The following is a 25,855-nucleotide window of genomic DNA, read 5'->3' on the forward strand; positions in this document are numbered from 1 at the left end:
AAATGTTTTAGGCTCTATATGGCCCCCTTTCCCTTTTCTCCTCTTCTTCCCCAGATGATAATAAAATACTTTCCTTTTTTGGAGTTACCTCCCTTCACAGCTGTTGGCTGCTCTTCCAGCTCTCAGCCCCCAGGCTTAAGTTCAGTTGCTTACTCAATAGGGAATGGCATTTGTCAATTCTAATGCTTAGTGTTAAACTGTGCAACTTAAAACCAGTTATAACCTTGAGCAAAATTATTTAATCGCAGGATTTAGCAGATTACAGGTTGAGAACACTATATAAACATCAGGCTGGGTTTTCAGGCTAAGCAGTTGGAGGCAAGGCAGAGAGATGGCATTGCCTTTCTATTATCTTTCCACCTATCACCCATGTTGTTAATGGCAGCAATTAATAGCCACAGGGGTTGCTATCATTTCCTCCACCTGGCAACAAAGTCACAGGCTGTTCCTCTGTCAGCAATTGCCAGAGGGAAGTGTTCTCTAGAAAAACCTCCACCTACTTTGAGATGTCTTCTTGCACACCTCCATACTACATATATTGGGAAGCAGTGTGAGTAGTCAGCTGCATGTTCAAGACAGCCTTAAAACCTGTTCCTGGAATTTGGCTATTTGTCTGCACGGGGGCTCCTCTACAGAACACCCCTTAACTGGAGATTAAATAGCAAGTGGAAAAGCCCAAGTCATTGTAAATTGTCTGCATCTGCCCCCAAAGGACCTAACTCACATATATGTTTGTGATTTTTCAATTTTTTTCTCCCATAATAGAATATGTTCTAGAAATAAGAGTTTGCAAACTCATTCTTGTTTGCAAGAAGTTCATTAAAATTTTTGGTATTTTTGTTCAGAGAGTTTTTCACTTTTTGAATTATGTTGGTGGGCTATTCTTGTGACTCAAACTGCAAAGCTCCTGCATCCGTTGTTTTTGAGGAAACTGGGGCAGAATATGAGACTTCTCTGTTGTTACCATCAACAGAGAAGGCTTTTGACAGAAATAAAAGCTCTGATCCTTAGTCCATTCCTCTTTTCATTAGGCTATTCCATATATTTCACTGTTCTATTCTCTATGATGGACAAAATTCCAGATTTTATCATCACTGGTAGCCTGTTGTTCAGGACTAGGCCACTGAGTAACTCTGCTCTTCATCATCAGTGAAGTTCTGGTACTGTTGTTAAATGTTGTAATGACCCAGGGGAACTGCCTGACTATTTACTAAGATTAATCTCCTGATTTTTTCAGCCAACTAATTGGTTTCTATCCTATTTTCTCTTCTGGATTCTATGCTGACTTTTTGCTGATTGCTGCCATCACCTTCATTTCTTTCACATATTGCTTGTGAAATTAAGTTCATCTAGCAGCAGCCTTGTAGTTGCCAAACTGATTTTTTTTTTTTTTATTTCTTAAACAACTCGGTTTCCTTGTGGCTAAATCCAACCAACCCTTCTGCCTTTCTTCCCCTCATCAAACATTGAACTGCAGAGATTTTCATGATGGCCATCCCAATGGAAGGTCTAATAGATAATTTTCCCTGGGAAAAACATTAGGGATTGCATCACCCAAATCTTCAAGAACCTGTGTCCACCAGTTCCTCAGTTGTCAGACGCTTGATCTCAAGGTGAGCCAATATCAGTTTTTCTCTTTTCTCAAGGGGGGTTTAGACACAAAGTACTTTGTAGAGTGTCCTAAATTTCAGGCTGGCTTGGTAAAGTCTCTGCCCAGTAAAGAGCTTCCAGCAAGCTGTCGTGACAGGAACACCAAACTTCCAGGAATTCTATCTTTGTCTGACAGCAGAAGACATGAGCAATTTCTCAACTTCAAATGGATGATGTATGTTACAAGCAATCCCTGAACACAGGACTACTGTATTTAGCATTTTGGTGTAGGCCTGTAAAGCAGATGTTATTGTATTTTAGCATTCAGTACATTTTTTCCTTATCTGCTTTTATCAGAAAAAGTCCAAATGCCTTATACCAGTTTGTGCTTTTAGTGTTCATCACAGCACGTCACAGATACACAGATTGGTCTAGCTAGTGCTGAGAAGAGCCCTGTGGGATGGCGCTGCTCACATTGCCACAAGATAGGTAAAATTTCTAGCCCAACCATATAGAGAGAATTTATGTCAGATCAAATTAGAATGTGATCTTTCTTTGGTGTCAACTGCACATGCAAGCTGCAGAATCCAGGAATAAGGCTTTTTGGGCATATTCCCACTGCATGGCCTGCCTTGTTGCTGGTGGCTGCATAGGCACCTTTGGAGACTGTGATACTCTGTAGCTTTTGCAAGGAAGATAAAGGAAAGGCTAATTGTGTTCTCCTGTATGCTGTGCACTTGTAAATGGTTTGAGGCAGTCTGACCCTAAATATTGATGATTCAGGTTAAAATTGTCTCCAGATGACAAGAAGTATTAATTTTTCCCTATTATCCCCAATACACAAATCCTTTTTCAAAACTAGATTATCTCCTAAAATAAAGAAGCTCTAATTAATTCTACCATTTTATCTGCAACAGGCACTGTTAACATCTCATATCATGCTCCAATAAATTTGCCCACAGAGATTAACAACATCTGAGGGAGGACAGAAAGGGAAAGAAAAAATGGAGGGAAAGAAAGCCTTTTCAATTGAAGACCAGGAACTATTCTTCTAGTCAGCTCAGGTACAGAATGGCTTTAGCATGGCTATACTGCTTCTGGGAGCAAATTAGTGTCTGCGTGGACACTAATTTGCTCCCAGAAGCAGTATAGCCATGCTGCATCACCTCCAAGCTGCAGAGCTAGGCTGGGTGTACCTAACACAGTGCTGCACATGTCCTACAGGGACAATCCCACTGTAAAGTAGAGCATCCTTGCTCCTTATCAAAAGCTAAAGTAGAGACAGGCCTGTGCTAAGGAACAGTTGCTGACAAAAGTTGTTCAAATGTGTAAGGACAACATAAGGCCTTCCTTGCTCAAGACTGTAACAAGATAAGACCTTGATGTAGGAATACACAGAGAAAAAAATCTTTGTGAAGGAGCCGTGTAGGATATCAGATTGCTAAAAGTATCAGCAGCTGCACTGTGTATAGAGAGCTAGAGACTGACACTTTTTGAACAAGGTCTAATTTTATTCCAAAGAAGTGGTAGGAAGAGACATTGGAGAGACAGCAAACACAGATGAAAAAATAGGCATCTGCTGTAAATTTATGTTTGTGCTGCATGTGAAGGAAATGGGAGCTTGCAACACTGTTGATTTGTGCTGGACAAAGTGATTTGCATAAAGGATGGGACCAGAAATATGAATCAAAACCGTACACTTTTTTTCCTTAAACAATGGCAAAGTTTATATCTAATAATTCAAGTTCTATGTATGTGGTTCTATGCTTTCTGATTCCAACAGGGACTTTGAAATGGAAATGCCAACCTTGGTATGCAGGGCATGATGGATCACCATGTATGCATAGGAATAAAAGGGTTGTCATTGGAAGTAATTTTGCGTTGAATTACACAATGTGTAATCCAATTGAAATCAGCAGAATGGCACAAGGTGTAATGTAGTGTGCAAAACGTGATCCATTGCATGCAATTTTAACAGGGATACCGCAGCACTCATCTAAGTAATGTGCTAAAATTGAATTTGTGAAAGGTAGGGGAGAAGAATTGTGAAGAATGGATGCATTTTATAATTGGGAAAATACTTTTTCAGAATGTGATGGAATATATATTTTTAAGGCTAATTTATTACACTTGGAAGTTGTTTGCTTTGTAATGGTACTGTCAGATCCTCAAAATTTGGCAAGTTACCCCACTGGCATAGAGTGGGACCAGCCAAGCCTGTCAGCCTGGGAGAACTTAGTATCCATTTGCTCCATTAACGTGCATCACATTATCTAATACTGTTCCTAAAAGAATTCCATCATAATCATCAGTAAATCTTTTTCTCATGCCCTTGACCAACAGCGTTCCTCAGGAAAAGTAGCAGGTCTCACACTGGCATCCCTTGGCACAGTGACCTCTGTTGCCTGCAGAAAATAAAAAAGGGAAAAAGAACTAATTTCCGTGCTGTATCTTTGCTTTAACAGCAGAGAAGGTGGTAAGTCTTGCAGGACTGGAGCTGGGGGTAAACAATTGTGGGTGTCATGAGTACGATGCGGTGCTTTTCAGGGGTCAGGGCAGGCACAGCACGATCTGCACAGCTCAGGCTCAGGAATAGCCCCTTTGCCAGTGTCCCATCAAAGTGAGTTTATTCAAGGCTTGCAATATGAACATAAGACACAGTTATCTGATTTCCTCATTACTTATGCTGTCTGCTGAGGATAAGGAGAATGACATGCGATACCTTTAATTTTTTTTTTTAAATTGGGAAGTCACCTGGTGTTGGTAGTGTTTAATGAGCTGTGTCTTCAAGAGAAAATCTATTGTCCAGTCACTGGTGAAATGCTCTTCAGTATGAAGGTGCCATTAACATGCAATTTTTTATTGAATACTATTAATGAAAATTAGAAATTCTATGTAAAATTCCCTACCACTCTTCCATATATTTGATACTCTGGAATAAAGTTGTGCCCTCAGGAATCTTATTTTAGATCTACATAGAAAATATTTATTTATCTCTACATATAATATAGAAAATAATGTTAGATATCTATATCTCAAATGGACATGAGCTGAGGTAAACGTGACCAGTATCTTGGGTCAGTAATAATAATTAGAGTGCAAACTAAAACTATAGCTCCTGACTAATGTTAATTTTTTTTTTCTTGAAAAAAATGAGAATGGAAAGTAAACACTGCTTTATGGACTTCATATTAATTCACTGTGTTCTACAAGACTATTTTATTCTTAGCATCTTCATAACATTTTGATATGAGTAATTCTAGCAATACAAAATTTTGGAGTAAAATTTTAGATTTTTTTTCTTGTGAAAGTTTCATATTTTCCTACATTATTTTCCATTTTTAAGTTACTGCCTATATGAATAAGGACTTATAAATTCACTGGAAACTGATTCAGTTTTTCACTGTGCAGGAACTCCTACTATTTATGCGGTTTTCATTGATGATTTTTCTTTGGTTCTGCATTCTGTGAGATTCTTTTTAAGGTGAAAAGCTTCTTTCTCCTCTCTTATTCTTTAATCCTTTTGAATGACTTTTTAGAGTTCTTTATAGATTTTTTCAAAGTACAAATTAGAATAAAAGGCTCAAATAAGCAACTCACAGATATCAAACTTTATCAATGTAGGTACTGAATCATGAAAACAGGTGGGTGGGACTGCTAGTCATATAACCCATCATGACTTGGAGGAAGGGTAGTGAAGTAGCTGGAAATGCTGGAAGTGGGACCCTTGCTTTACCTTCCTTCCAATCCCAAGTCTTGGTTCTTCCTGGCTAAGTTAAGGAGGTCACTTTTTTTTTTGAGGACATTCAAGTCTGATGGTCTGATGCTAGGACACTGCTTTGGCTCTCATAAAGAAATGGGAAAATACATCATCACAGAGCCTTCAGTCTGGCCACCCAAAGGGCCTTGTCTGCTAAGCAAAATGAAGAGTATCCCCAGGGAGATAAATCCAGTTCTGTTGAATGGAGAATGTGAATATTTGCTATGATGTTCCCTAATAGGAAATGCAGCTGAAATCAATGCTTTAAGTCAGGTGTGGGAAGGTAGGACTACTCTTTTCCATTCCCAGCTGCACCACTATGTTTCAAAAGCACTTTGGGTCAAAATGCTGTCTCAGGCTGGAATTTCATCTTTCCACAATGACTCTGTCTTATTCTATCTGATGCAAAAGGCTTCTAGGAGTTGCTTTAGTAATGCCCAGTAATGTTCTCCCAAGTCATTGGTTGACACTTGTTGACCACGCTGCTGTTGGAAAAGGGACTTGTTACTTATCATGGCAAGTTTGTGCAGACCATACTGTCTGCATACTGCCTTCTAAAGAAAGATGGCTCATGCCAATTTTTTTTTCTTTTACCCTGAAAATCAAGCTTCATTCTTGTTTATTCAAGCTTTTAGTAGTCAGTCATATGGCTATTGATAGTTTCTTAGTTTTTACTTTGATCGGGAGGCACTTAACAAATCCAACAGAGTTTTGTCTATTCTTTCATTAAATTAAAAACCTAGGTCAGTAATACAACATAAATGGAATAATGGCTGTTATCCAAATTCCGTGCTACACCTTTCATGTGTAATTGATACGGACTACCTGATCTCTCTGTGGAGTAGAGGACAACATAGAAGAAATTCAGCTTAGTCATGCCTTTCCTGTGTGTATTCTCAGGACATAGATGGCATAATTGAGTACAGACATCTTAGTTTAAAAGCCATCTTTTAAGTTTTATCCAGTCCTAGTAATTCATGTACAGTCCCATGGGCTGTATCCAAGGATTATGCTAATTTTATTAGCAACTCCTCTTGCTTTAATTAAACTGTATAAATTCCCATCTGGTCACTGTTGTGCCAACACCCTTCTTTCCTTTTTTTATTTTAATGTATAGATAATTTGTGGGTTTGCATTTCAGTTCTGATTTCCTGGATTATCCATCGTATTTTCCACATGAAATAACACAATTTTGAGGGGGTGAACTGGACTTCAAATTGAGGTAATGGGTTTGAGGGAATCTCTGGTTCAAAGCAAAGACCGAAGTTTCTAAAGCTGGCCAGGTCTTTTTGGGAGCAGGTTATCAAAGTATCTTGCCCTGTTGAAAGCACCAACCTGTATGGTGCTGTTCAAAATACCTACAAGCAAGCTCTGTATTAACATTTACTGTGTTTATTCCACAAAGCAGAGCAATGTGAATTCCTTAGTGGACTGTTAATTTACATGTAATACACTTTCAAATATTTCCAAAAGCAAATGTGAAATGATTAGTAATCTGTTCATATGCTCACAAAATGTTATTAGCAAAATGCCTTGGGCAGTGTGTTATGTTGACTAAAATTGATAATTTTGTATTTTAAAACTAAAGCAACTCCCACTGCCTCTGAATAATTTTAGGGCCTGCCCAGAGCCCAGACTTCTGGTCACACCACTTCTCAAGGCATGTATTGAGCTGAGGGGGAAAGAAACCCAAGAAACCCACAAACAGCAACATCCCCCATCCAGAGCAGTGACCTAAGATTTGATTGATTCAGCTCTTCTGAAAGCCTCAATTAAAGTTTTCTGTGGAGTCCTGCATTTTAAAATGGCTTGTTACCTATAAAATCACTGTGAGGAGGTGATTCTGTTGTTTACCACTTGTTCTGCTTATGTAAGTTTTAAAATATTTATGTTGCTCTGAAGAAATCAAGCCTGGTAGTTCTTTTTCCTTCTGCATAACTGTCTGTCACCAGCTGTGTGTGGTTCTGACAGAGCCAAGGCCCTGGACAAAATATGTCATACTCCTCAAAATGTTGAGGTTGTTCTTTTTTTTGAAGAGGACCAGAGAGCAAGCTATTTAATGGTATTTGTTAAGGTATCTCTTTTTTTTTTTGAATAATGGTTTCCATGCCTTGCAGATGCAAATATAACATGACACTTCCTTCTAAATACCAATTATTCTGTCCAGAAGAGTTGCCCAAAACTCTACTCCTCAAAGTTTCACACCAGACTCACATGGGATAATTGTGATAGTAAGACTGTGCAAAAAGCCTATGCCATAGCCAAGTATTGTTTGCATGGGTACAAAACATGTTCCAGCAATTTACATTTACGGCTGTGAAGTAATTGAATAAAGAAATGCATCATCATTTTCTTTTTTAGCACATAGGTGAATTATTTTACCAACATGGGAAGGAGTGTTCATATAACATCATGGTGCTTTGTGCTAGAGAAAAACAATTACAGTGAATAAGGTAGAATGGCTCTGTTATTGCAGTACATAAGACTTTGATTACATACTGCCAAGATTCATACCAGCCTAGTAGTTGTTGACAGATAAAGTAACAAAAATGAAACTCATTTATTTTTTCTTTATTGAGACCTCAAGGTAAAGCAAATTTTCAGTTCTTGTACTTACTACATTGAAGGAACAGAGACTGACAGTCAAAATGTGCCAGTCCAGAAATATAAATTAAACCTAGTTTCATATCAAAGTTTCATTTAGTCTCTGAAAAGGAGCTGCTGCTTGGATTATTTTTGATCCTAAAACAAATACACTGTAGACAACCGTAGTGTATCTTGAATGAATTAACCCCCTCATACATTTAGCTTTTATGTATTTTCCAGGATATGCATCCATGTCGATTCAAGCAATTAAAACATTTGTTATGGACTTAATTATTTTACTTCTTTTCCCCCATTTAATAACAATTTACGGTGTTTGCAAACCCAGTGAACATGTGGATGTTTTTAACAGAGTGTAGCACTTTCGCTGAAGAAAATACATATTTTGAGGAAAAATTTTCTTCCCTTCCTGCTTGTGTAAGGAAAATTCTTCTGGCTTTTATCAGTTCTTCCAGGCAGCTAGATGCTGTATTATTTTATGATAATTCTAACAAATGACTTTTTAGTAAATTTGTTTATTTTCTGAAGAACAGATAAAAGTGGCTGTTAAAATAGCCAAGTACTAAAATGAGTGGGTTTATCCCATCAAAATCTTGGATTAGTTACCTAGTCCAACTGAACATAATTGCTGTTTAGATTAATGAGGCAGTATCCTGGTATCTCCTCCGTAATTAAACACTTCTCTGGTTCAATACAGTATTAAAGATGCACCAGACGTTGAAACCTCAGTGGTGAAATTTAAAACTGTTGAAATTGCAGAGGTCAGCTGTGAAATACAAATTCCTTTGCAGTATGGAAAATTCACTCGTATGGAGTGTTTCAAGAATAATTTGACTTATATTGGGGATGCTGTATTTGTAGAAGTGTTTCTTATCTTTCTGCCATCTAAATGTGAAAATTATTTTTCATTAGTTCCTGAGAAAAAGTATCTTAAAGTGCACTTGTTTCCACAATTACCTTTTCTGACCTTTCACAAGATGATTGCAGTACCAGTAGGCTTAGAGGACTTGTTAAAAAAATTAAGCTTGTAAAGTAGCAAAAAAATGCCCCTTTGCTTGCTGGTGTCGATTTCAAAATTAACATTTTAGTTCATGTGCTTCTAATAATCGCTGACCCTTACTTCATGTGCTTTCCACAGGAAATGAATACAGCAGAAATTACTTTGACCCGTTGATGGGTGAGGAAATAAACCCAAGGCAGTGTGGGATGGAGGTCAGTGAGGAAGGTGAGGCAGAATTAAGTATGTAATTTTGGTGTCAGAATATTCTTTTCCATTCATGAAAATGAGATGTCAGAGATCACATATGCAGTTCTATTTAAATATTGAGGTTTACAATTTAAATTCTAAGCCTTAACTACTCTGAACACGATAGCCAGTGTACACAGACTTTGATCAAGGACAGTGAGTTAATGGGCAGGTAAAAATGAGGCTGTTCTGTATTCACTCTGCTACTGTAACAAAATGAAGCACGCTCTGTGACTGTTGTCTACACCATGTTCTTTTTAATTAATGAAGTTAGTCCAGAACTGTGCACTAAGCTCTAGCTTTTTCACAATCCTGCTCCCAAAGTCCTCCTCGGAGAGCAATTTTATTACAGAGTTGAATGTGTGTTTGCCTAACAGAAGGAAACCCCAGAGTTAGTAAAAGTGCACGACGAGGCTTTTTTGGTTTTGTTTTTTGCCAGTTTAGGCGAGATATTTAGCTTTGCTCTCTGTGGGCGATAGCAACCGGTGGGAGGGTGTGACTCTGCAGAGCTGGAAGAACAGAAGTTATGCATAGGTATGAGAGAGATTAACCAGGAGGTATTGTCTAGCAGAGGAAATTCTCCTCTGCTGTCACGGCTTTTAGATAAAAAGGGTGGGAACGGGCCTGCCTGAATTTGCATGGACTTAAGTAAGAACATCATCATGGTAATGAAGTGCTTAGCTGTGCACTGAGTGCTTTGGCCCGGCTCCTGTTGTTAAGCACTAACAAGCCGAAAGCACGCAATAGCCAGCTCTCCTTGCTAGCCCTTGGCTTCTCTAGAGCCTCTGCTTATTTGTACTACAGAGACCCTCTAGGTGCACAGCTGTAGTCAGGTCTAAAAAAAAGTTATCTGTTGTGTCTCAAAGTTGTTCACTTCTGAAAGTCATGAGAAACTCTGAGCACACATGGAGGTTTTAAATTTTTGAGACAAAAACTTGTGTGATTAAAAAAAAACCAGTCTCTATTGCATATAACTGACTTGAATTTCAGTGTTCTGGTGAAAAAAGAAATCAAGGTTGATCAAGGTTGAATTATATCTAATCCAAATTATTTCCCCATTCATTGTGTAGGATAGCAGTGTAATACCTTGGAAGTCAACTTCTGGCTCAGAGTTTTTAAAGGAAAGACTTTTTTCCTGTTGGTCCTGCCTTGGTTCATCTTATGAAAAGGCTTTATGAGTCATGATCTGCTTCATAACCAGAGAATGAAAAGCAGATTAGATTTATGTATCTGTGCATGTATGCCTGAAATCATGTACGGACAGAGTGGTGACATAAGGGATATGCGGAAATACAGTTCTCATTGGGAGGAAATGTTCTCTTGACCGTGTTGAAGAGGCTGAGTGATAAACTTAATCATAAATACTGATTTTGTATTGTGTGGTGGGGGTTTATTTATTTTAGAATTTGGAACAGGCTCTTAGTCCACAGACTTCCAGGGTTTGGTGTGGAGGGATGGTTTTAGTCAATTGCATATCATGCTAAGCCTGAGGTCCATGTGTGAAGAGCTGTCTTTTGGTGGCCCTCCTTTGTCTCCCTGGCAAAAATGTTGCTCAAATGTTGGGATAACTCTTGCTTGTTAAAAGTCAAATAGCAATAGTACCAGCCTCAGGTTGGCTGTGTGGACCTCTGTGGAGCAGTTATAATACTATATTTACCAATATCTCTGCCAAGAGCAAAACATTTACCTTGCAGATATTGAAAAGGTGCCTGGACATGGTCTTGGGCACCTTAGCTCTATTTAAGCAGGTGAAACTGGACTAGATGGACTCCAGAGGTACCTTCCTACCTTAAGCAGTCTGATTTGTCAATACTTACAAACCAGGCTCACTGCCTGGCTTCTTTTTGCTTGAAGAAGTGTTAAATTAGTGGAAGTATATTTGTATGTTGTGGATGGACTAAAAAAAGATGGTCAGAACTAAAGCTTGGTCCTGTATAGTCATCCCTTGATTGGAAACCATACTGGCCTACCTCTTCTTTCCAGGTTCTCATGAGCAAGAGTCAAAACCAGAAAAAACATGAAGAAATCAGGGCACACGTTGAAGTCAGACTTTTAGAACTTTAGGAAGCCAGGCTCAATGACCAAAGAGAATATCTGGTGAAAAGCAAATCTTCAGCCACTATTATTTAATGGGTTATTCTGTGAGAATTAAGGTATTGGCAATTATCTTTCCTGTATTTGATAAATTAGATTTGTTCTGGAAATTGGTATGAGTTCATAATGCCCTGAGAGCAAACAATGTCCCACTATGGATTTGCTTCCCCCCTTGACAAGGGAACATTTCAATATTGCAGGCTAAAAGAAATGTAAGAGATTCTATACTTTCAGAAGAGCTTGCAGAAGCCACTACCTTCCTTGAAAGATCAGTGTAATTGAAAAATTTGCCTCTGAAATTTCATGGGAAAAAAATTTATTCTTTGAGATTCTATTGAGCACTTAAAAAGATCCACCCAAGCTTGCATGTAGTTGTACTTCAATCTACTTTATGCATTTCTTTGGTCTTCTAACTGCCTGTCTTCACTGACAACTTAGAGAAGTCAGGGTCTGGGAGATCTGGAGAGAAAATGGTCCCAGTTGCTCATTTCTCCCTTGAATGTAGAACCTTTAAGTAATTTTTTTTTCCAGGTCTCATGGAAAAGGGTAAGTGTGCATGTCCTTTGCTGCTTTTAAAAATCGGCAGATATTACTGAAAATTTGAATGACTAACCAGCCACAAATTCAAAATTCATAGAGTGTTGTAATGACTATGCATTCTAGATAATGTGTTAGTATTATGGACAGCAAGGCAAAATTTCAAATGAAGATCCAAAATCATGTTAGAATAAATTGAGTATTTTTTTTTCATTAAGAGTCAAATATAATTCATCTGGCAATCTGAATACAACAGTAATTTCAGCTTCTCTATTAGCAGAATTTATAAACCAGTTTCAGTCCAGATCAACATATAATGTTGCCCACCATTTAAAAGTATATGACTATATTTTTTATTTTGAATTATCTTGTTTCAAACAAGTGACTGTAATTTTATTCTGAGCTATGAAACTAGTGCTGTAAAAACTAGTGTCAAAAACTAGTGTCTTCAAGTGTCAAAGGGCTTCCTAACTTTTGTATTTTTATATCTTTACTTTCAATTTAAAATAGTATTTCATGAAATACTACTGGAAGAAGCTATAGCTGTTTCACTGTTGTTTTTTAAAGATCCTGTGAAATTTGATGAGCAAATCCTTTACTCTAAACTGATGAAGCTTCTAGATGAAGAAAACAAGATGCTGGACTTCCAAGGTAAATAACAAAGTCAATTGCATAAAGAAAAATAAAACTCTTTTGAGTCTGCATGTGGGGAGGAGAGAGGGTAATCCATCCCCTTGAACTAAGAAGTCAAAGGGATGATGATTTTAATGCAATTCTGGAAGGTCTTTTTCTCCAAATGTTTTTGTTTTGTGTCATGTTTATGTGGTTTTAACTGTAACTTAAGTGGCGTGCTTTCTCTAGATTGCTTCACTGCATGTTGAATTCCACGCTTATGAAAGAAGGCTGGAAATACCATTGCTTATGTATTCAAATCTAGAAATGGAAATCCTTATTTAAGCTGATAAATGGGTAGGCAATTTGTCTGATGCACAGGTCATGTTACACTGTTTCAGGTTATCTATACAAGAATTTACACTAACAGACAAGTAAGAAAGTGTTTTCTGTAGCTTTCTTGGAAATACAAATTGATGCTCCATCTACAGTAAAAACAGTTAAGTATATGAGATTTCTTCACCTCAAGCGAACAGTCTTACTTTGATTTCACTAATTTTTAAGGCATTTAAGGCATTACTTAAAACCTGGTTGATTCATGAGACCTTTACCATCACAGCCTTTACGCAAGACCCATGTCTGCCGCTCTCCTCTGGTTCATCCCAGGAGAAGTGACGTTTGTACAAGCTCAGAGCTGTCCTTGTATTTTTTGCCTATCCACCCCCTCCTTCTTCAGCAGATGTCTTTTTTGCAAAATTATTTTGTGTCCTTTTGTGTCTGTATGAGGCTTCCTGTTGTATTTCAGCAATACACGGGCCTAGTCTGTCAGAGAGACAGAGCAGGCGGTTGCTTATGGCACTGGAGCTCCAGGAGCTGCAACTTGTTTTATGACTATTTAGTTTATAAGCAACTTTGTTCTGGAGGAAGCAAATGTTTTCATTTGCCTACGGTTGCAAAATCTCTTGAACTGGCACTGGTCATATCAGTAACATCTTTGAAACCCATTTTATCTCATTTAAATGCAAGAATAAAAAAGTGCAACCATCACAACTAAATTCACGCAGACAGTTTAAGCAAAAACCCTTAACTTATTAGCAAGATCTCAATTGTTCTATGTTAATGTCAATTCTGGGACAAGAAAATGCATCAGCATGTGTGTCTCACCCTCCATGTGCACATGAAAGCCCCCCGTGCAGGCATGAGGGCAGCAAATGGGGGACGCACTGCAGGCCACTGCTGTCATGTGTCTCAAGCTGTGCCTCGGTGCTTTTATTTCTTAAAAGTGCTATGATGGGTATCAGAGCTAGTCCTGTGGGTGAAGCTGCACACTGTTCTAGCTGAATTTATTACTTTTTCTTGCTTGGGTGAAGCAAATCTAGAAGAGAGATTTTTCCTGGGGACGTGAAGCTTGTGCAGTTTCCCCCTCTGTGCATATATCAGGGTGTATTTATTTCTGCCTGTGTTTTTCCTTCCCAGTATTTGAACCAGTTGGTCACTTCCAACCCTTTTTTTTTTTAACAGGGAGCAAGTCTCACAGGTATGACTTCCCTACCAGTTTTATGGAAGTGGGCAGTTGAGCAGAGCAGACAAGCATTATTAATGTCTCCACTGAAGGAAAAGCTAATATAGAGTTTAACCCTTATTAGCATCAGAAAAACCGTAGAAAACTAGGATTCATTTGGTTCCACTCTTACAGAACTGCTTCGTTTCTTCATTTGGCCACTGAGCTGAAAAATCACATAGTCATACAGTCCTAATTAATAGATGATCCCCAAAGGAAAGGAAAGAACATGGCTCAGAATTTATATCATTGTATATTTAAAGCATTTTGTGTTTGAGTAACCTGTTGGTCACTCTTGTGGTATGTGTTATTTCATATTATAAGGCAATTTAAAAGGCAACATGGGTTGTTTGTTTTGAAAGATATCGACTACTTGTTTTTACTTTGCATTTTTGTCAATATACAGTTGTGATCCATGAACATTTTAAATGATGATACGTGAATGCCATAAAAAGTAATTTCTATTATATTGTTCTTTGGCAAGAATCAAAAAATTGAAGCGCCAAGTTTTGCAGAATTTTAGTTCTCTGAACCTGTTCCATGAGCCTTCAGCACTGAACTTTTTTAGATACAATTTGTGCATGGTTTTCTAGACCAAGTAGCCAAACTTATTTTTCCATAAGGAGTTTATTGCAGCTTTATGCATCAAACCCATCCTGAGGTGTAGTTTGCTGCTGAATATACCCTTTAAATTATCATCTCAGTATATAAACTGCTGCTGTCTGATGGAGAAATACAGATAGCATCAAGTAAATGAAGTCACAAGCAGTCAAGCTAATACTGGAGAGATTTTTAATTACAGTCCAGCATCTGCAAATACAGCCTGTGCTGAAGTGATTTAAGCTACAAGGAAAGCAAGACTCTCAGGGTTAGGTACATCCAAAGCAATGAAAACTTTTGATGCCCATGCTAACAACTTCAAGCATCAAGTTTTTAATTTCTTTTTAACTCTGGCTTCTTTTGTAGAGCAAGGATTTGGTTGCTTTTTCTGTTGGTCAAGTGTTGTTCTGGGGCATGACCTCAATCCTCCAACCTGTGGATCAGTTCAAGCAAGAATCAACCTGATGCTTACCAAGTTTGAGAAGTTTCTTTGCAAAGACACTGTGGAAGGAGAAGATCAGCTGAACTAACCCTGTTCTCTCCTTGTTTCCAATGCAGGGAAATGAGCAACTGTGCTTAAATGAGCATATGTATCTTTTAATCAAATATTTTTCAAATTTAAATTGTAATTTATCACTCTATTTTTCAGAGTTGCTTCCCTTGAAAAGGCTTTTGAAAATGCTCTCTTCTTTTGCTCTTTTTTGACAAAATTTATGCTAATGAGTCCAGTGTCTTCCACCAAAATTGATTCACTTGATGTGATTCCTCACAAAAGTAAGGAACACAAAAAAGAAAAAGTATATTTTGATGAATTGCTTCATGTTTATCTTTCTGAACCAAATGGTTTTACTCCCTTTTTGACTATTGCTCTACCCTGAATCTACTGATTTCCCAGGATGTAAACTTGCAGTGCTCCTGTGAAAGCACTAAAGCAGTTGATTTATACCAGCTGAGCATATGGCCTGTTGTGTACAGCACAGCGTCAAGGGGAACAAGAGATGCTCCATCTTCTGCTTTTGGCAATGTTTCTTTTTCCTGTGCTTCCTGGGTTTTCTCTCTCCTAGCCAAACCCTTAATGTTACAGTAAATTTAAATGTAAATATTGTTTTGTTTTTGCAGTTAATAGTTGTAGGTCAAATCACTTTTCATTAGGTTTGTAAAGTGCTATATGAAGGGATGTGTACCCTAAGGTAATGGTTTGAGTTGTTTATATCTACTGTACATTTCCCCTAACATGATTTTGAATTGTATCCTGTTGTAATTAAATAGAAAACCCACCCTACTTCCTGTGTGTTGGTGGCACCGAGGTGATTTAAGTACTCAGGAGGCTTAACAATTAAAGTCATTAAACAATGAGCAGTGAGCAAAACTGGAAATGTTAATAGCCTTAGTTTTATCTTTCCTTTTCTGGTCTTCATTAGAGAATGAAAGACTTCAAAGGAGACTGAGGGAAAAAACCTCTCTTTTAACTGCTTTCATGTTGTAGGATGGACAAAGAGAAGCAAATAACTAGATATGGCAATTTCTTTAAGAGATAGGCACAGAGAGCTATAAAAGCTTACACACAGAAATATGAAGCAAGACAGATAGATGTGGGCAATCTGATATCTGTTATTTTTTAGTGATCCCAATGTGGAGATATGAGCAAAAATAGTTGCTATTACTTATGATCCAAACTATTAGTACTATAGCAGATATCAAGGAGAGATCTAAATTTTTTTTAACATAGCATGATCAATTAAACTGAAAAAAAGACAAGCTTTCTTTCTAAGGCTGGCTTTATGAATGAGATTTATTTTTGTTTATGTGGTGCATGTACTCTTTTGTTCTGCATATGTCACTGCAGTGAAATCAGGGTAGTGGTGTGGGTGTGAGCAGAACTGGACCCAATTAATTAGGCAGGAGCTGCATGCATACACCTAAGAAAAGGAATCTAATAATTTGGAGTGAATTGAAAGGAACATGAAATGCTTGATGTAGTTTCACCTAAAACTCCCATTCAATTGCAATTATTACTCTTCCTCAGGAAGGAATGCCAAAGTTGTTCCAAATCCCAATCCCTCTAAGATTAACAGGTGAGCAAAGTGCCAGTGGAAATGTAGATCATGCCTTTTAAAAAGTACCTAAGGAACAAGTTGCACATACTAAATTTGTACCTGAATTCAGATGTTGCACTTGAGGACAGTTTTCCTGGCACTTGGCACCTGTCAGTTGTCTTACTGATGCTCTTTCATACTTAAAGTGTTGGTGGGCCAAACATGCTAACTGAGAGGGTAGTAACCAGTGAATGAGCTCCCATTTGCTGAGAGATAATCTGCCACTTTTGTTTCCAGCAGCCCGTGTCGTCAGTGAAGATTTTCTGGACGCTGTAACGCCTGTCAGCTCCAGTAAGGCATGTGACCTTCACAGGGAGCTTGAAGATGAAGAGATTCCTTCATATATCGAACAGTTTGAGAGAGATGTTCAGAATGACATAATTCTGCTTGGCAGCTTTTCACTGGAACAGGTCAGAGTTAAGAACTATAAGACAATTTTATCACTTGCTTCATAACATGATGCTGGCTTGTTAACCTTGTACACCCCAATTCTATTTCTCTGCCTGGTGATACTTATATTGAAAGAGGAAAGGATAACCATTGTCATTGGCATGCTTTATGTGACTGGCACTTCGCTAAGCTAACAGCAGGACCTTTATCTTTGTCTCCATTTCAATGTGAATAAAAATAGATTGCCTTCATGGCTTCTTTCCTAAATAGAGGAGGATCTCTGACTGCTATGTAGTAATATTGCAATTGAGTTTCAATCAAGAGACTAAGTCTAGGACATCTCTCTCTGCCACATTTAACAGAGGCTTATTCATCAGTGAGCAAGTTCGGATTGGAGGCCAGGGAGGATTTATGTAGCAATGTTCATTGTACAGAGGATAAGATTATTTCCCCATTATATTCCCTGTTATGGTTTTCAGGGTGGCAAAGCTTTCTAAGGTTTTCTTTTTGTCATTCATGGCATGAAGAGACAGGTTCTGGTTCATGTTGACAAAGGCACAGTTTGCAGGGCTGAAATGATACTTCTGGGCACCTAATGACCATTTTTCCCTTTGAAAAATTTCATACTAAGACTAGAGGACGGGAAGAGAGATTAATTGATGAATCTATCATTTTTAATTAGCAACATGAGAACAGCGCACTGGCTCTGATGGGCTTAAAATAGGTTATCCAGTGACTGATGGTGATCTAAGCTTTCTTTTATTTTCAGGGGAAGTTTTTAGATTTTTTTTTTTTTCCACTGCAGGACTAAACCTTATCATTGCCTTCTGCATGATGATGAGGGACACAATTCTCTTCCTTACTGCTTTCCTCTAAATCCTGTAGCTATATTTCATTCCTTGTGACTTTTTTATAGCTGTATGCATCATGCATGGAAGGTGGTATGGGTAATACTGTTCAGAGAATGTGAAATGGAAGGGAACTGGGAGGGAAAAGGACTCAGATGGTACTAAGAACCTCATCTGCCTCAAGGGACTGATGGAGAATGAACCTGGGAATAGGTGAACAGAAAGTGCTGCACCTTTCCAGAAGACTATAATGTGTTGAGAATTTGCACTTTAACTATGTTTGGGGTATTCAGACGCCCCCAAAGCTTCATGGGACCTAATGGAACACAAGAGATGTGTCAAAACTTTGTTTACCCTCCCTCTAAACATGGTCACATGGCTGATCATCTTACTTGGAATCTTTTTGGAGGTGTTCAGCAGAGTTGAAACAATCTAGAACAATCTAGAAACAATCTATCTGGTCACCCCAAAACTATATTCTGCTTTTTAACTGTACTACATGTGTAAATTTACATACAATACAATACAATAGTGCTTTTCTTCCTTATATTAGCCCAAAAGAAAGGAAATCCTCATTTAGTGGTATTGATTGAGTTGGTCTACCATGAGTTTTTAGAGACGGACTCATTCTTTACTTTGCAACAAAGAGGTCTTGAGTGCCTGTGTTTTATGTCCATTCCTCACACATCTCTAACTTCAATTTTTCATGCTGGGGAATTTAGTCCCACTGACACGGTATTAGCTGTCACACCTGCATTCTGCAATACAGAGAGTAAGAAGAGGATCACTGTAAAATCTGTATTGTCTTCTCGACCAGTGATCTGTACATCCATCCCTTCCTTAAAAGACTACAGAAATGGTGTATTCAGTCCCTTTGAACAGAAAATAGAAGAGCTGACATTGGAAGTAGATGCTGCAAACATCATGGCATTGTATTGAGTTTACAAATTTTGGTATTGGTGGCGGTGGTTACAGGGGTGGATTCTATGAGAATCTGCCAGAAGCTTCCCCCATGTCTAGCAGCGCCATTCCCTGGTGGCTTCAAGATCAAACACTGGCCCAGGCTGAGCCAATTAGAAATGGTGGTAACACCTCTGTGATAGTGTATTTAAATAGAAAAAAAAAAAAAAAAAAAAGCAGGCAAGCTATTGCACAGTTGTACTTGTAGCCAGAGAAGAGCAGAGTGAGAATATGTGAGAGAGGCTGCCCTGCAGGCACCAGCCAAGGTCAGTGGAGAAGGGGGGGAGGAGGTGGTGGAACAGAGATTCCCCTGCAGCCCATGGTGAAGTGGCTGTGTCCCTGCAGACTGGGAGGACCATGAGGATGCAGAGATTCACCTGCAGGTGGATGCCTGAGAGGAGACTGAGATCCTGTGGGAGGCCCATGCTGGGACATGGTCCTGGAGGGACCTGCAGACCCGTGGAGAGGAACCTGTGCTGGAGCAGGTGTCCTGGTAGGACTTGTGATTATGGGGGGGACTCACACTGGAGCAGCTTGTCCTTGAAGGACCACATTGTGTGAAAGAGTGACACTGGAGCAGTTTGTGGAGTACTGTTGCCATGGGATGGACTCATGCTGAAGAAGTTAATGGAGAACTGTCTTCCATGGGAGGGACCCCAAGCTGGAACAGGGGAAGGAGTCCTCTTCCTAAGCAGTGGCAGGAACAACCTATTCTGCCTGATGGTCTGACAGTAGCCCCCATTCCCAGTCTCCCTGGGCTGGAGTAGGGGGGAGGTAGAGCTGGGAAGGAGGGAGGGCTGGAAGGAAAGGTGTTTTTAAGGCCTTTTTTTTTTTTCTCACAATCCTGCCCTGATTTTGTTAGTAATAAATTCAATTAACATTTCTAATTCTAGCCTGTTTTGCCAGTGAAGATTTTTTTTTAGCAAGCAATCTCTCCCAGCCCTTATCTCAACCCATGAACCCTTCATTACATTTTCCCTCCCTTGTCCTTCTGCAAAGGGGAGTGACAGTGGGCTTTGGTGGGTACCTGGCATCCAGCCACGGTCAACCCACTACACTCATATTGCATTCCAAGACCTCTAGCAATAATGTGAGCATGCTAATTCTTGTTTAATTGATCTTCTTTATTCTTTAATGGGCCTCTTTACTCTTTGATCCACGGGATACCCCTGCAGCACTGCAGTGTTGATGCTTTTCCACAACAGCTACAGGTTCATTGTTAGACTGCGACCATGGCCCTCAGAATCTGTTGCTGCTGACTTTAGGATGCTTCCAGATTTTGTTGCTTGAACTTATGTTTATTGGTTTGTAAAAGTCTTTAATTTTGTGCATGGCATTTACTTCTTATTCAGTAGAAAAACCCTTCCCTTCTCTCTGCAGGTTTAGTGAGTAGCAGATGTACTTTAGCCAGCATAATTTATGATTAGTTAATTTAATCTGCCATAATGACATAAAGTGAGCCTGAAACAAGCTTCTATCAATTTTGCCATTAGAGGTAGCATAATATTTTCAAATGTCTACAAAACTGAGTAATTAACCCTTGGGCTGGGTAAAGGAATCTAACAGACATCTCTCTCACATTCCTTTGTTTTGACAAAATGAAAAAAAACCCATGGGAGCCCAAGGGTTAAAAATACCAGGGGAGATTTTACAGTATGTGAGACTGGTTTTAAAAGTGAGGTTCAGAAACACACTTGAGTTGGTGCTGTTTCTTTTTAGGCTGCCAAAAATTCTCTCCAATTAGGTACCTGATTTACTCTGGAGCATTGCTGGAAGTGTTGGCATGAAAAGGATAGCTATGTATCAAGTATCTATCCCTAAGTTCATTGTTTTTCTCTGCTTTGTAGCCTTACAAAAAATGGGTGGCTTTTTTTTAAACAGCAGCTCAGTGTGTGAGATGACCATGATTCAAAGCTTTTGAAAGGGCAGATGCATTTCTCAAAATAGTATTTTTTGGAAAAAGGATTTATGTTAGATTTTAGCTCTGGAACTTTCAGCTGTGTTGTTTCTTACTTCCTGTCCTGTTTTGTAAATGCAGAAACTGAGACCTGAGGTTGGCAAGAAATGCATAAAGGGAGATCTGATAGATTCTTGCAAAGAAAGCATTAAGCAGATGTCAATGTTCTGTTAACAAATACATTAAAGAATATTAAATTTGGAAAGCAGTGCTGTTTTGTGTGACCTGCCATGTAGACACAAGGATTTCAAAGGCCCCAATGACATTTGCTTTCAATAAAGAAAAATAAACTCTGTTGCAAGAAAATCAAAACTTGGGAATGTGTTGTGGTAGAAACTGAGGAGGTACAACCAAGGCTGGATATTCAGAGCACCACAGAAAACCATTTGTCATGAGACAATGCAGGGGCACATGCTAAAGGGTGGAAATTGATCTTACAGGGCAGAGAAATATGCAAGGAAATACCTGAAATAATGCTGACTTACCGTGTTTGCTTAAAAATGTGGTGCTCTCAAAACACTGCTGAAGATGGAGCAAACAGTGATGATTGGAGTGAGATTGCACTTGATGAACTTTTGGCAACATAATCTTGCTATACACTAATTTAAATTCCATGGAAAAGTACTACTAACTCTAGAATTTTTAGCTGTTTCTGAACTGAGTTAATAAAAGTGACTACTCAGTTTTATGTAGGTTCTCTCAGAAAGAAAATTAATAATGGGGTGACCGAAAGGATCAGTATTGCCCCACAAACCAAGAACATCTTTCCTATCTGCCCACCCTCCTCCTGCAACTTGGTCAGTATTCTTTACCAGGGGCAATTTGTTCACAGCCTCCATCTCTCTCTCTACCAGTTTCAGCTGCTACATTTACCCCTCTGTGCAGGGCATAGAACCTTGCAGGACTTGATCATCATCACTATATAATCAGTTTTGATCCACGACCTCAATGTGAATTACTCAAGAACCTCTGAATGTAAAGTGCAAGCAGCTGAGTTGTAGTAGTAAGAAAGGAGTTATTTGTTGCAGGTGGATAGTAATAAAATGTTGTCTTTCATCAAAAGATTTACCTTTTGGTTAAACAAATGTTAATGCCTCAGGGTATTAGGTCTAATACTCTTACAGGGTCATTATCATCACTGCTCTGACTCCTTGCCAAGTCACAGAGATCAATTTATATGATGATGGAGAGATCAGTTTTCCTTTCATTAACAGTGGATAGAACATGGGTAAAATTTGGTACTATATAAGATGGTAAATTTACTCTCCAATTGTGAATTTAACCAGTGGGATCAGACCTCAATCTGATAAACATCAGATGAAACACCAACGCACATTTGCTTGCATGTTCTACCCCGTTGGATAATTCTGTCACAGAGTGATATCACAGAATGATTTGGGTTGGAAGGGACCTGAAAAGTTGTTTATAACCTGATGGTACCTACAGACCTCCTCTCATCACAACTTTAGCCTACTAAACATTGTACAGTCTGCTCTGAGTACAACCCTTGTGGGAATATACTCATCTAAGACCAATGCAGAGTTGAATGTGACTTTTCATCAGCAGAAATTTACTATTTGTCATTTACCAGGACTTTAAATGAGGGTCATGTGTAAATTAGTTGGGGTGGGAATTTTTTCCTTGTTTGTTTTCTTTCTTTTTTTTTTTTTTCTTTCCTGAGAATTACAAGTCAAGAATACAAAAGCTGAAAATGTTTAATTCTCACTCTATCTTAAAAGTGGGTGACTACCTATATGCTACATACATTATTTGATTGTCAAAGCATTTCTACAGTCAATTAGTATAATGGTTTCCATTTCATTTGCATGATATAGTAGGAATTATGGCTATCTTCTTTAGAACATAATTTTCTTTTGAAATCCATCATTAGGCTGAGCTCATTGAATTCATTGTAGGTAGCCTGTTCTTGCACTTGTGAAAAAAAATATCACAGAAAACTATGTTTGGGGGTAAAATACAAAAGGTGAACTTCCCAATGGTTGGGATATTGGGCTTCTGTCCCTTGGACTTTTGATTTCCTGCTCAGTGAGAGCCTGTGGCTCTCAGATGTGTGTCAGCACCCATAGTCTGGGCAGACCCATAGTCTGATGTAGAGGCCATACATGTAGCACGGGGACTTCTCCACTCTGTAGGTTGGCAATCCGACATTTCTAAATATCTTCATTCTATTAGCCTTGTTCCTGTGTCCTCGGTTGGAAGCCTGGGAACCTTACAAATTTCTAAGGTTCCTACCTTATTGCTTCTGGGCACTCAGATAATTTTTTGGTTTAAAGGATCTGGGGGGGGGGATTGAAGAGGGAGCATAGAAATTAACATAAACATAAACAAAATAATGGAAAAGATGTTCTATACATTTGTAAATAGTATGTTGCTGTGTTGTCACAATACCCCCAATATAGCTATAGCTCCCCTTTTAAATTGTGGCACTTTTTTGATTGCTTTGTCCAGGAATTATATGAGTTTCATTTAAAGTAAATATTAAGAGTTTAATTTAAATAAATATTTAAATGAAAGTAATGAAAATCTTCCATTTTTCCTTTGTTTTTCACTAAAAATAAATTCACTTAGTTTTTACTGTGTTCTTTCACACTTTAAGATCAGAAGGGCAATTAAAGAACTGAAGTAATTCTTGATATTCTATTGAGCTGGAACAATGATTCCTACAGCTGCTGTAAATGATGATACTGCATTTGCTGCTGCTTAAGGTAATCTGACTGGTCAGCTCTCTGGCTCATTATCCCACTATAAACTCCAGTAAGGAAGTCCATTTCTATGGTTCAATAAACAGAGGCAATTGGAAAGATTCTTCAAAGAGAATTAGTGATTGCCAAATCCTGATGAAGTTTAAGAGACTTTGTCAAGTACTGACCACCTGTTAAAAGAAGCAAAACTCAGATGAGGATTGTAAGGAAAGCATCAGCATTACTGATGAATAGAGGCACAAGCCTGCAAAAAGTAAGTATAATAAAACCACATTTTTAATTGCTATGTATTCTCCAGAATTATTTTTTTCCCCAGGGTTGTTTTATTTGTATTTTTAATACATTTGGAGCCAAACTGTAGTCATAGGTGTAGCTACCTTTGGGTAGTTTTTATGACAGGGGTACATACTCCTTAGCAGCATTAATCCACTACATGGATTTTGAGCTGCAGATAAAGGAATTGCTCTACATGGTGGAAACTTTTACTTCTGTAGTCTTAAAGTAGAGCTGAATTTGTAGAGTGGAATCTGTGCTGTATGGCACATCTGACCTTTACTTCATAGAACAGATTAATTCAAGTGGAGAAGAGCCAGACCTCTGGAGCCTGTCTCGTCCAGCCTCCTGTTTTTGAGGTGTATTGGGTTTTTCATGTGTAACCAGACTTTTTAAAGGCTTTGGAGATCACATCAGTCTGTAAGTGGGAAATATAACCAGTAGTCTGTAAGCTGAAAGATGTTAAAATATTGTGAAGCAGAGTCCAGTTGCATTACGTGCCTGCTTATTTATTTAGTACAAAGCTGAAAAATCACCACTGTTGTTCAGCCTGCTGGCAACCTGTTAGCACAGTTGGTTTCTCTCATTACTGTGCAGACCCTTAGACAAGATGCAGTTTTCAGAACTAGGTGGTTATGATGAGAATATATAATAAAGTCAACATGTTCACTCAAAGATACACCAGCACAATATGATGTTATTATACAGTTGCTCATATCAACATTCAAATCAGAGAAAGATCCCAGCTGAATATGTGAAACAATTTTCTTTCAGCCAAGACTTGGAGCAGGATGTGACCCAGCAGGAGGAGGTCTGTTCTTTACAGAGAGAAATCATTAGGCATGGCAACTCATCATTGCCACTGTTGTATTTAAGACAATCATACAGTAAACTGTACCTAGTGTTTTTTCCATTTCTGTAATTTTCATACACTAATTGTAAGCGAATGTCTCTCTTAATTATAAAGTGTTCAAATATGTCTGCACACTAGAAACAGAAGATGATGTGAAAGGGAGTACAAATGGGAATTGTTGGCTAAAGTCTATACTTTTTGATTACAATTATAATGGAGGCAGATTTGCGAAGCGATGCTTTACTGACAGTCAGAAAAAAGAACAGGGACTCAGAAAGAGGGAATAGATTGTAACCTCTGGCCTGAACATGATTTTTTGGGCAGCTGTAACAAGCAAATTTGTTGCCATGACTCAGATTTTCCCTATCTGCAAAACAGACCTAAAATTAGATACCTGCATTGTGGAAGAGTAAGAGGATTAAAGGAGTAAAGTTTCATGAGAGACTTTGAAAAGGCTGTACAAATAATAAAAACATTCTGTGCTGAAATTGACAAACATTTTTAAATTGAAGAAGAATGGGGGAAAACCACAATAAAAATGTCAGTGTTTCCGACTGGTATTTCCTTTCCGTTTCCCTTCAGTTGTGTCCCGATTTGCTGTCAGTATCCAAAAAAGTAGAAAAAGGTTGTAAAATGCTGAAGTTCATTATGTAGCTTATGAACACTTTTCCATTGTTAATGTAAACTATTCATTTTAGATTTATAGATTGGCATAGTTCACTTTGGTTTTCACTGGCATCTCTCATGCTGCATGGCTTTATACTGGAGGGAATGTATTCCCTAATAAAATGTGGTTACTTTCTTCCATCATCTCTTGGTAGCATATTCTGTTATATCTTACTGTTTAAAAGTTGCTGAATCTTAGTAGCTGGTGATTTCTAGGCTAATCTGGAAACACCTGAACTTGTGGAACTTTGACAGGCTAAGATGTTTCCACTTAAAGTCTCTTAATCAGCGGCAAAAGACATTTCAGCATTACATGTTTTCAGTGCTTGGTTATGGTAGTCAGATGTTCTCCTAAATGTCCTTGCATTCTCTTACAACACTCTCTAGATTTTGATGAGGATACCAAAGGTTTATGATGCTACATCTCAGCTGTGAAGTAGGAAGCATCTGAAGGAGCACCTGGCGGTTCTGAAGAAACTGCAGGT

At 38.4% G+C, this 25,855-nt stretch overlaps 1 protein-coding gene across 1 annotated transcript in view; it reads left to right on the forward strand.

The window, feature by feature from the left end:
• LOC118684193 (orofacial cleft 1 candidate gene 1 protein homolog) overlaps positions 1 to 25,855 on the forward strand; it is a 59,591-nt gene that overhangs the window by 28,371 nt on the left and 5,365 nt on the right. Inside the window, exons 5-7 of the mRNA XM_036378955.1 lie at positions 9,093 to 9,179; positions 12,399 to 12,482; positions 16,941 to 17,110. Of these exons, the coding sequence (XP_036234848.1) occupies positions 9,093 to 9,179; positions 12,399 to 12,482; positions 16,941 to 17,110 (341 nt within the window). The remainder of the gene's footprint in view (positions 1 to 9,092; positions 9,180 to 12,398; positions 12,483 to 16,940; positions 17,111 to 25,855) is intronic.

Source organism: Molothrus ater, chromosome 1 (assembly GCF_012460135.2).
Source record: "Molothrus ater isolate BHLD 08-10-18 breed brown headed cowbird chromosome 1, BPBGC_Mater_1.1, whole genome shotgun sequence".
Classification (NCBI taxonomy): domain Eukaryota; kingdom Metazoa; phylum Chordata; class Aves; order Passeriformes; family Icteridae; genus Molothrus; species Molothrus ater.